Source organism: Acomys russatus, chromosome 19 (assembly GCF_903995435.1).
Source record: "Acomys russatus chromosome 19, mAcoRus1.1, whole genome shotgun sequence".
Taxonomy (NCBI): Eukaryota; Metazoa; Chordata; class Mammalia; order Rodentia; family Muridae; genus Acomys; species Acomys russatus.
This window is the reverse complement of record NC_067155.1, coordinates 55,440,914-55,453,310: the sequence shown is the minus strand read 5'-3', so window position 1 is coordinate 55,453,310 and position 12,397 is coordinate 55,440,914. Positions and strand designations below refer to the sequence as shown.

Sequence of the window (12,397 nt, the reverse complement as noted above, 5' to 3'; positions counted from 1 at the left end):
TTTTTCAACTATCTCCCTTTTTTTTTTTATTGCTCCTTGGGTCCTGGTTTTAGTTGCTTTTCTTACTGCTGGGATAGTTGACAAGGAACATCTTAAGAAAGGGTTCGTTTCAACTCACAATGTGAGGGTGTGATCCCTCACGCCAAGGAAGGCATGAGGCGGGGGGTCACATGGTACCCATAGCTAGGAAGCAGAGAGGGGGGGGTTGGGGGGGGAGACGGAGAGAGATGAATGCTGGTGCTCAGCTCATGGTCTCCTTTTTTTATGCAGTCCAGGAGTCCAGCCCATGGGTTGATCCTGCCCACATTTGGGATAGGTCTTCCCAGGTCAATTGACCTAATCTCAGATTTCTCCACAGGAATGCTCAGAAGGTCTTCTGGATGATCTTAGATCTTGTTGCCAAGTTAACTATGGATATGTGTCACCATGGTCCCCACCCCCCTTCCTGCTTTTACATAGCAATTCCACTCTGACCTCAAGGAACATTCCTGACTTGGGGCCCAGTGCAGACCCCCAAGGACATGTTCTACAGTTCAGCCAGTGCCTCCCTCCCACCCACCACCACAACTTGCTGGGCTCTGCACAAACCAGGCACTTGAACTGCTGCTCAAGTGTGGCTTCAGAGACACAAATGAGCAGGGTGGATGTGTCCCCGGGTCCTCTGTAAACTGCAGAGAGAAGAAGGTGCCGGAAATCGCTGCTCCCTCTGAATCCTATCCCCCCGCTCTACAGTGTGCAGTTGGCGCACAGCTCAGCTGCTGTTTGGAAACATCCCCCCCCCCATGGGTCTCAGTGGGAGCCCACAGGCACCCCATGGATTACATGTTTTCATTCCCAAAGCAAACAGTGGGGAATGAGACAGGTTTTTCAATCAAAACCCTTTACTCTCTGGGGAGCAGAAGGGGACCCGGTAGGTTGGGAAGCTTTGTGGGCATGGGGGGCTTAGGACCAGACAGGTGGGGCTTCTGCATACAGGATGTCAGTTATGTGTCCTTAAGACCAGAGCCCAATGTTAAGATCTCAGTCTGAGGGTTACAGTTTTGGTTGCTTACTTTTTGGACAGCGTCTCAGACATCCCAGGCTGGTCTGGAACTTCCTATGTAGCCGAGGATGTCCTTGAATTCCTGGTCCTCCTGCCTCTACCTCCTGAGTGCCAGGATCACCGCGTGGACCATCTCATGCACAGCGTATGAGACGCTGGCGGGGGCTAGGGGGTTCCAACCCAGGGCCTCATGCATGTCAGGCAAGTACTTTACCAATGATCTTGCTAAAAAGCCAACGCTGGAGACAGAAGCACTGTCATCTGTGAGACAAGTTACACAGAGGATCGTGTCCCATCCAGGAGGGGCCCAGGATGGGTCCACCCACCCCGCACCTGCCAGCTCAATCCTCTGAGAAAATAAGGTTTCCATGTAACCCAGCCTGGGATTAGGTGGCAAGACACCTTAGAGATCATTTGTGTTACTTACAGCTTAGAGATAACAGGGGTATCTGTACATAGGGGTCACTGAGTAAAATGCTGTAGGATGCTGTGTGACACAGCAGAAGCTAGCTGATACACACCACAGCAAAGAGACAAAACAGCCAGGGAGCTGCTAGCCTCCCTCCGCTCACTTTACAGACTAGTGTTATTTTTACATCCCAGTTGCTTAAAGCTCTCTGTGAGCACTCTTGGCCATGGAAGGTCTTTACCCATCTCTTGAATATTTGAATAAAATACCCCTCAAAGATCACTACTATTGAACATTCATTTCCTGGATGTTGGACACTGGGGAGAAGGGACCGATGATGTAGGCTAGACACAGCATGGCCAGGAACCCACAGAAACATCCCCCACCACATCTGTCCTTGCACCTAAGGAAAGTGGAAGGTTGATGTCACCAAAGCCCCGAGTCAGGGGACTCTAGATAAGAGGAGATGGGTGACCCTCCAGGAAGCGCCACCCTCATGTCTGTCCTTGAAACATGCAGAGGAAACCTTCCCACCACCCACCTGCACTCACTTCCCACACACACCATCATCACATGGCTGCCAGATGTCTCTATTAATACGCAACGACTCCCTGGAGGCATGGGATGACCAAAGTACTGTCTGGGTACCGGAGGGCATGGGATGATGGGGGTACCGGAGGCTCTAAAGCTTTCTCCACAGCAGCCAAGATGAGCCCTTCTGTGTCCTTCCATCCCTCCCTCTCTTCTCTGGGATAGCTACACTACAGATGTCAGGAGCCATCTTTGCAGCTCAGAGGGGAAATTTTAATGAAGGACCCAGGAAGGCTGTGCTGAGAGACATTTTCACCGATGATCTGCAAGGACCCTCTGTATGGACTTCACCCTGGTGACGTCAAAGGGGATGCAGAGGGATGCTGTGGTTGCCACTGCCGTCAAATGCAAGCCACCTGCCCCCTCAGCACCTCTGAAATCCCGTGCTCTCTCACATGCAGAGTTTGTCTACAGACACTTCCCACCTGGACCGGTCTCTCTTATAGGGTGCCCAGTCCTTACCTGGCCGCCCTTACATCCCTCTTCCTCTGGAAAACTCTCCTATCATGGTCCCTAAGTCTGGGCTACATAATATTCTTCAGGGTCCCAACAGCTGTATGATCCTATATGGGAGAGCACATTTGCTGATTATGGGTTGTTTGCTTGTAGACATCACTCATACTTGGGCTATTCATGTGTCTCTGGTGCTTAACATGGCAGGCAGTATATAGTAGGTACTTGGTAAAAATTTTTTCTTGAGACAGGTCTTACTACATAGCCCTGACCATCCCAGAACTCACTCTGTAGACCAGGCTGGCTTCAAACTCAGAGATCTGCTTGCCTCTGCCTCCTGAGTGCTGGGATTAAAGGCGTGCGTCACCATCGCCTGACAAAATTCTTTAATACAAGAAGGGAAGAAGGAAGGAATAAAAGGGGAAGGAAAAAAGAAAGAGGGGAGGGAGGGAGAGAGGGAGGAGGGAAGGAGAGAGGGACAGAGGGAGGGAGGGAGGGAGGGAGGGAGGCGAGGAATGGCAGGGTGAGGACAGAGAACAAACTCCAGTCTAGCCTTCAGCACCAGGAAGCCTCTATGAGCCCTGAGATGTTGTGAAGTCATGGCCCTGTGATGTCCTATTCATGTTGTTTTCTTTAACTGTTTAAGGGGCTGCAGAGATGGCTCAGCAGTGGAGAGCACTGGCTGCTCTTGCAGAGGACCGAGGTTCGGTTCCCAGCAACGTTTCAGGGCATCCAGCGCCCTCTCCCCTGACCTCCATGTGCTCCTACATGCACAGGGTGTCCAGACAGACAATAAATAAATATTAAATTGTTTAAATTAGCATACAAAGTAGTGGGCTTCCCTGTGGCGTTTTCATGTGACCACCTACTCCTCCCTCCTATTGACCCTTTCTTGCCAAAGAGTCCTCCCTTCACCAGCACGGTCTGCGTCCCCTACCAGGCTCCCTTCCTCCCCTGCCCATCCCCGAGCACTCTTCCTCCCTTCCGTGGTTCCCTTTCCACTTCATGGCACACAGGCATACACACTTCAGTCCAGATGCCACATGTGAGAGGCGGCACGCAGCATTGGTCCCCTCGAGCCCAGAAATCTCACACGCCATTAATCTGACCGCTCCTAAGCACCCATCGCCGACACGCCTGAGTAACAATTTTATGGTTTTATAAAAAGCAAAGCTCACCTGACCAGGGTCCCACCAGCCAACTACAGAGGCCACTGAGTGTCCACATGCTCCCATTGGGCATATGGGGAAAGTGGGGCCCAGAGCAGAGAGAGAAGGCTGGGGTCACCTGAGTAGATGTTATCTGGGCCCAGAAATTTTTCAGAGGACCCAGAGGGTAAAATTATGTGGATCCAGAAAGCTGAACCCAACATTGAACCACAAACACCAATGAGAAGACTAGGTGGTGATTCAAACCTCTAAGTGCTGTTGCTTTACAGTTTACGTCTGAAGGCTCCACCACTCACCGATAGGGAGGGGCAGCTTGTCAAACCCACATTACAGACAGGAAGTGGGTGTGATACGTGAGGCCACAGTGATGGTGAGTCTTTTTGTTGTTGTTGTTGTTTTTCTGAGACAGGGTTTCTCTGTGTAGCCTTGACTATCCTAGACTTACTTTGTAGACCACGCTGGCCTCGAACTCACAGCGATCCATCTGCCTCTGCCTCCCAACTGCTGGGATTACAGGCGTGCGCTACCATACCCGGCTGTGATGGCAAGTCTGAACATCCCACCATTTGAGGGTGACAATGACATGCTACATGCTATGTTTGTCACTGAGGATGGAGCTTCCTGCCAGCCCCTTTGTTGGGCCCGACATCCAATTTGTCATGCATAGTTAGTACATGAATCTAAATCAAAACATAAACGCAAAGCCAGACACTGGACTCAGGGTGACCTCCAAAATCAGACAGCCGGGAGGTGTGGCCTGGACTGCTCATCAGCACTGCTCTAATCTTTACAGCTTCGGTCAGAATAGCACTGACCAGAGTGATGGTTCTAGCAAAATTCTGCAGGGATGGACACACACACATTTGTCACCCAAGGTCCCAAACACTACCCAGAATTGACTATGGGCCCACCTCAGGAACATATCCCATCTTCTACCAAGATGGGCCTTCCTTCCTGGAAATGCACACATTGTTTTACATACATACATACATACATACATACATACATACATACATACATACATATGTAAAATTGGTTCATACCCTTCGTTACCAGCTCATCACATGAATCAGGAAAAGCATCAAAACTCAGTTTGTAGGAAAATGAAAATGGTGTGAAATACTTACTGTTCCTTGTCACTACAGGCATGCCAAGCAAGGAGAGAAAAAGGAAATGAGAGAGGTTAGCTAAGAATTCTCAGGGCCCCAAGGTGGCAGTTAAAAGTGTGTACTTGTTCTTAAAGGGAACCTAAGTTCAGTTCCCAGCATCCCTGTCAGTCAGCTCACAGCAGCCTATAGCTCCAGCTCCAGGAAAACTGCTGCCCTCTTCTGGCCTCCATGGGTACTACATTCACACATGTGTACACATACAGAGACATAAACATATACACATAATTAAAAATAAAATGAAACTTTTTTTTTTTTTTTTGGTTTTTCAAGACAGGGTTTCTCTGTGTAGCCTTGACTGTCCTGGACTTACTTTGTAGACCAGGCTGGTCTCGAACTCACAGAGATTCACCTACCTCTGCCTCCCGAGTACTGGGATTAAAGGTGTATGCTACCACACCTTTTAAATAAATCTTTCAAAAATTTTCAGTCACATGCACATCATTCAGATACAGTGTCATAGTTTGAATTCTGATGGCCCATTTACAGTTTTTTCTCCCGTGTGTGTGTGTGTGTGTGTGTGTGTGTGTGTGTGTGTGTTATCTTTCATTTGTTTGCCTTGAGGCAAGGTCTCAAATGTAGCTCAGATGTCCTCAGCTTCCCAGGTGTTGGGATTACAGCACACATGTTCCTCTGTACACTGGATTTACTTAATGCCACACTTAAATCATAGCTGCCTCTGGGTAGGGCTACAAAATCACATCTGTAAGTAGAGACCAATCAAGTAAATTCCCTAATAAACTATACTGAGCAGTCCTCTTTTTCTTCCCAACATTCCTTGTTTCCTAGGTTGAGACAGGTCTATGTGGCTCAGGTTCGCCTTTACTATATAGAATAAAGTCAAGGATGCTTTCAACCCTTGATATTTCTGCCTCTACCTACTCAATTCTGGCATCACAGGTGTGCATACACCATGTTTATACAGCTCAGAGGATTGAGCCCAGGGCCCTGTGCCTGGTAGGCAAGCACTCTACCAACTGAGCCACACCTCTGGCCCCTTTTACATATTTAAATAATGTTTTTATGTAACACGAAGGGAAGAAATTCAATGAGAGTCTGGCTTTCCTCATCTTGGGCTGTATTATTTCTAGCAGTGGGGATCCTGTTCACGGCTCCTGAACATCAGGATATGTACTTCCCTGTGTGGAGGTGCAAGCCTGTCTATTTTAGTAAGGGGACCAGCATCTTGCAACCACGGGCAGGTGGCACCCTGTCTTTGTACCTCGGTGTCCCACCTCACACCCCTGGCACTGTCTGCTAGCAGGCCTGCTTTCTGGAGACACCAGCATCTCTCTGAGCATCCTCACTCTGTGCCATCTTGGGCAGGAACAGATGCATGTACTCATTTCCACCATCCATTGGTGCCTACAGACCTATTAGTAGGTCCCAGGATGCTGAACTAGAAGGGTTTCTGAAAATTGCAAAAGCAGGCAGTCTCTTTCGTGAGGCAGCAGTTGATGAAGTTCAATTCTTCCTCACCCGGAGGAAGATGCGAACATGGTGTTCCTCCTGTGCTGAGCTGTAGTGCCAGGCTCGACGGTGTGTGTGATGGCTGCAATTCAGCCATTATTTAGTATCTGGAGGAAACTGAGCAGCGAGCAAAGCAGCAGGTATGCTCCGAGTGCCGAGGTGCACCATGGGAGCACGGGTGGTTAATGAAGCCGCGTCTAGACTGCTAGAATAATTCTGATTTAATTGCCAGGCAAATTGTTTGGCTTCCTATCCACGAGAGTAAATTCTGATGGATGGGATTTTAATTAACTGGTGCTTCTTAAATAAAATAAAATATTTTACCCTGTCCACCCTCTGGGCAACTATTTCTTTCACAGAGACGCACGTTTTGGTGAGTGGAATATTATCTATAAAGTAAGTTTATCCAAGATGATGTTGAGGGGAATGTTTGAGAAAGCGCCCTGCCGAGAGGACCACCTAGAGTTCTGTGGTGCCAACGAGAGGATTCAACTCAGCAAAAGAGGCCTGTATGCAGACCTGGGGAACAGATACAGGGCTTTGAATTTCTTTATTATTTCTTTCATTTTTTTTTTTTTTTGTGTGTGTGTGTGTCTGTGTGTCTGTCTATCTGTCTGTCTGTCTGTGTATCACACAAATGCCTCGTGTACGAGGCAGCCAGAAGAGGGTACTGGAGCCCTTGGAACTAGAATTACAGATGGTTGTGAGCCACCATTTGAGTGCTGTGAATTGAACCCAGGACAGGTCTCAGATGGAGGAATTTTGTTTTGGAGCATATGGATGGGGAAAAAAAAAAAAACACAAAAAACAAAAACAAAACCCAAAAGTCTTTCCCAGTATTTAGCTCTGTCCTAAGCAAATTAACTAAAGCCATTTTTAAAAGATAAGGCCTCAGGTAGCCTAGCTGGCTCCAGACTCCACAGGCAGCTGAATGAACTGATGAACTGAGTTTGTGAGTCTCCTGCCTCCACCTCCCAAGTGTTGGACTAATAGGAATTATAGCCCTGCACACAGGGCTTCCTGCTCCTCAGGGATTGTTAGAAAGAAAGGAATTCTTCTTCAACTGTTTCCTTTCAAAAACAAACAGACAAAACATTTCAACAAAACATAAAATGTTTTCCCTCCTGAAGAGTTTGTCCTGGAAAAAAAAAAAAGAAACCTAAGCCACAGAATGGGGGAAGTTATAAAGATCTGTAACAAAGGAATTTAACCTGAATAACAAGTTTAATGAAAAGAAGATAAGTGACCTGCTCTTAAAAACACCAAGATGCGGCTGCAGAGAGGGAGCCATGGTTGGGAGCACTGCGGTGCTCAAGAGCAAGTGCCCTGGATTCAGTTCCCAGCACCCACATGGTGACTCATAACCACCTCTAAGTCCAGCTCCAGGAGCTCTGGTGCCCTCTTTTGATCTTCATGGGTACTGCACCTACACAGACACACACAGTTCAACCAGGGCCTTGTCTAAGAATAAAAACAATCACAAATTTTGATGATGATAATGATGATGATATGATGATGTCATCATTTTAGGGAACAATCTGTGGGACAGTAAACGGCAGATTTGGATGGTTAAGGACTTCAGGCAGTGGTGTGTGGCCAATGTTTAGCAATACTCTTAGTAATCCTAACTGACTAGAGTGCCAACACGAGCCACATTCAGAGCTGGGGATATGCTAAGCCATCCCTCTGTAAAGTGTTCACAGAACTCAGGGATAATAAGTCAATAGCAGAGAGTATCAAACTGTCATATGGTCATTTAAATGTGATTAATTTCAAGTACTCATCATCTTGTGTGTAATAAAGTGCGGTTGTAAATTTCTATCAATTAATTTTCAGTTATGGCCATGGGCAGTAACTGGCTAGCAAACGTCCTGAAATTTGCACATCGATTGTGAAGATGTCCTGTGGGAGATCAGCACATCACGAGTCAGAAGTGATCATTCGTGGGCAAAGTTACCGTGTGGTCAAAGACATGAAATGTAGACTCAAAGCTCATCAAAGACCCGGGCCACATTCGTAACACATCTATATCAACAGCACTTAGGGAACTGAGGCAGGAAGATTGTGAAGGCCACCCTGGGCTGTGTAGTGAGATCCTGTCTCAAACAAAAACACAAAACAAACAAACTGACTGATCTAAGAGCAGGAGACTTAAAGGGCCAGGAAAATACTAAAAATCATGAAAAGAAATCACCAGAAATAAAATAACTTAAAATTCTAAAAATATAATAGAGTTGTTTAGTGAAAAAAGCTGTGTGCCTTAAACTATCTCAAGCTGGGAATCTTATGGAGGCTGGGACATGGAGGAGACACACATTGTTTCGTTGACTCCTCTATTTTTGCTAGAGTCTCCTTCTACATTCAACACTGTTTCTTTTAATTATCTGTTTTTGCTACAATCTAGAGTAGGTCTCCCAACAGTGTTTCTTTTAGTTTTCTATTTTTACTGGAGCCTATAGCCAGATGTAACAGTTTCTTTTGAAAACAGTCTCTTTCAACCCCCCCCCCCATTTTTGCTACAGTATAAGGGAGATGACAATGACACTGTTTCAAAAAGGATTCTTAAATATTATTTATTTTATACTTCTTGTTTTCCTGGAAAGTGTGTAATAGCGGCTTGCATCTTCTTGTGAAAGACAATTTCTTCTCTAATAGAAATGGGTAGATTATAAGTGAATGAAGTTAAAAAAAAAAAAAAAAGCAATGGGAGCATTGCATAGATAAGGAGGAAATTGTGAAGATACGGCCATATAACCAAAGATGATCTTAGGTCTCTTCTGCCCAATAAAAAGGGACCTTAATTGAAAATCTCTTCTGTGTTTTAAAAAATCCTTTTTGGGGGAGTTCTTTTTGTAGTTATTTCTGAGATTATATTTTAATTACATCTCTCCCTTACCTTTCATCCCTCAAAACCCTCCCATATACCCTCTCACACTTTGCTTTAAATTTCTGACCCCTCTTTAAAATGTTATTTCATGCGTGTGCACATACATGTACACATGTGTGTACATGGAAAGAAAGAGAGGGGGGAGGGAGGGAGAGAGAGAGAGAGAGAGATCAGCCCATATAACATTATTTGTGTATAAGTTTTCAGGGATGATCATTAGCACTGGAAAACCAATTGCTGTCCTCTTCCCTGGGGAGGACCACCTCTCCCATCCCTGGCTTTCCCCGGTTGCCTACAGTTCTTTGTGTAGGGTTGAGGCCTCGTGGGCTTTTCCCTGTCTAGTTTGGCATGTTCAAAACACAACAATCAAAGTACAGCATTGGGAAGCCCAGTTCCCATGGATATGTCTATAAAACACTCCCACACCTCAGGCTCAGGAAACATTGCAGGAGAGGGGGCAGAAGGACTGTAAGAGCCAGAGGATCAGGGAGTTTTCTGTGAGACTGTGTCTCCCAGTGACGTCACAAGCCACACCCATTAAGTCTCACCAATGTGACTGCCTAAACATGAGCTGAACAAGGTTGACACCAACGAACATGCCAAACTGGATGTGAGGAAAGCCCACGAGGCCTCAAAGACCTGCTCAGTGTGGGGCAAATATGCCTGGAACTGGAAACCTAGCCAACTAGTCAGTGCTGGTAGAGTCCCGGTGATTGAAAGAGAATCTATAGCCACTGATTTAATAAGCCAGCCTAGTCCTGAGGAACATTCTAGAAACATTTGTCCTGTACCCACAGTTAAGAGTAGTTCTCACCCCTCTTCAAGGCAACTTCTCTCTACAACAGGTGGAAACCACTACAGAAAACCCTTCTGCATTTGGTGGGTGGGGGGAGCAGTAGCCACCAGCAGACAGCTCCCTACCCCCCACCCCATTAACAAATGTTCTGTGTCATTAAAATAAGCACATTCCCAACTAGGAATGTCAACCTCATGGCGTCTTTAAAATTCTGCCCCACAGACCTAGCACACAGGGGCAAAGAGGACAGAGAGCCTGTGCCCACAGGACTGGGTGGGTAATACAGGCACCCATGTTAGGTTCTCTATTAGAGATGCAATAGGGAAAGGTAGGGAGTATGGGGAATTGAGAAGCTTATACCACAACAGAACCCACCATGGCCCTGGGAAGCCAGGGAGCTGGCCCTGCACGTTAAGTACATGCCACACAAGTGTGAGGACTGCAGCTCAGATTCTCCAAAAGCTAGCCAGGCATAGGGAGGCACCTGCAGTCTCAGCCCTTGGGAGCCAGAGATGGGCTTCCCAGGCAAGCTGCCTAGGCAGACTAGCAAGAACCAGTGAGCACTGAGTTCAGTGAGAGGTCTTGCCTCAGTCGGAGTTGGGAGTAATCAAGGAAGATAGCCAATGTCAACTTTGAGACTCACATGCATGCATATACATGTGTACCCACATATGTATATATACCCATATATACATACATGTGTGAACACACACACACACATACACACACACGGAAGGAAACCAACCCAATGCTCATCTCCTGCTTTCAGGTGTGGATACGTAGGAATACCCAATGCAAAAGAGGTACTCCCTGACTTACTTTGACTGCAGTGGGCCGTCACCAGGATACATCCATCGGTTCACCACAGTGTCAGTCATGGTGGAAGGCTGGCACACCTGGAAAACACCCACCCAAGATGGTTACCCAATTGTCTGGCCACTCTTATGTCATGAGCACCCACCCTAAGTCACACTTGTGGGGACACAGTAAAAGAAAGAGCTTGACCCAGCATCTTCACTGTCTAGGCAGAGAGCCTTATACACACCTGAGGAGCAGTGTCACCTGGGAATCACAGCCACCTAGTGGCGAGAGATAGGGCAGCATGCTGATACATGTCCCCACAGTGGTGCTGTTGGAGGTGTTGGGGTCAGTGAGAACTTGTCCTTGAAGAAGCACGAGGAACCTTGGTTCTGCGACCGATCTGTTTCTTGGCTGTGGTGTCAGTGGTTTGCTCCAATGTTAGGGTGTGCCAGCCATGCCAAAGAGCACAGCGATGGGGTCACCATCCAGACTCATGAACACAAATTAGCCTTTTCTTTACTTCACGCATGGCCCACGATAGGATTTTTGCTACAGTGACTCAGCCTCTTTGTATCTGCCCTGGCCAGGATCAGTTTGCCCTCCACACATCAGTCAAGAAGAACTTGAAAAACACATATCATGGTTTGTTAAACGCCTCCCCAGTCAGACACAGGGCCACCATTGGCATCTCACAGGAACGGTGAAAACTCCCTTCTCCTCAGGAATCTAATGTTTGTAACAGCACAGAGAGGAAGTGACCCCTAAGCTCACCACCCCACTGGCAGGGGTTTGGCCTGAGAAATGTCCAGATATGCTTGCTCATCCTGTGGCCCTTAAGTGCACTGTGTAACTGTGCAACTGTAGGAAGAAAGAAAAAAAAAAAAAAAAAAAAAGACACCCTCCAACCCTTCACTTCTGCCAGTCTCTGCTCAAATGCCACCTCTTCCAAGAAACTTCCACTGGCTACACTGTCCCTCTCCTAGTCCTGTTCATCCTTGTTGTACAGTTCAGCGTGACATGTGACTTGTCTTTTTGCTACCTGCATCTATCTCTCCACCTAGTCAGCAAAAGCCAGGAGTTCCCAGCTCTGGACTGGATTTATCCAACTGCAGCTCTTCAGTGCACAAGGGGCCAGCTTCGTGGACCTATGAGCTGAGTAGCTGGCTAGCCTGTTCAGGGAAGGATCCTGTGACTTCACATGGACATCTGTAGGTGACACAGGCCCCTAAGCTCAAGTCTCTGCGCTCATTTCCTGGGATTCTTTAAATAAGTTTTGAGTGAGGGATCCAGAACTTTTTACTTTGCAATCAGCTCTATGTGCAGTATATTGTTGGCGCTCACTAAGTGCTCATATAGATTTAAGAGGCTGGTGAGCACACAGATGTGTGAAACATCTGAGCCAGTCTGCTGCCATAGCCTTGTGGATCCCTAGACCACTCTGCATCTTGGACTGCCACAAAAGCCACTGTCCAAACCCCAGAGAGACCCACCATGGAAACCCCTCCCTTTTACATCTTATCCTTACTTCTCCCCATCAGCATCTGTTGCTAAGGACCAGTGAGCCCCATACTCTCCCCATCAGCATCTGTTGCTAAAAACTAGTGAGCCCCACA

The 12,397-nt window shown here is 47.1% G+C and overlaps 1 protein-coding gene across 1 annotated transcript in view; it reads right to left on the bottom strand.

The window, feature by feature from the left end:
- Positions 1–12,397, bottom strand: part of Rph3a (rabphilin 3A) — a 71,316-nt gene that overhangs the window by 35,305 nt on the left and 23,614 nt on the right. Inside the window, exons 3-4 of the mRNA XM_051161588.1 lie at positions 10,803–10,879; positions 4,792–4,803 (exon numbers count right to left, since the gene is read on the bottom strand). Of these exons, the coding sequence (XP_051017545.1) occupies positions 4,792–4,803; positions 10,803–10,861 (71 nt within the window). The 5' untranslated portion in view covers positions 10,862–10,879. The remainder of the gene's footprint in view (positions 1–4,791; positions 4,804–10,802; positions 10,880–12,397) is intronic.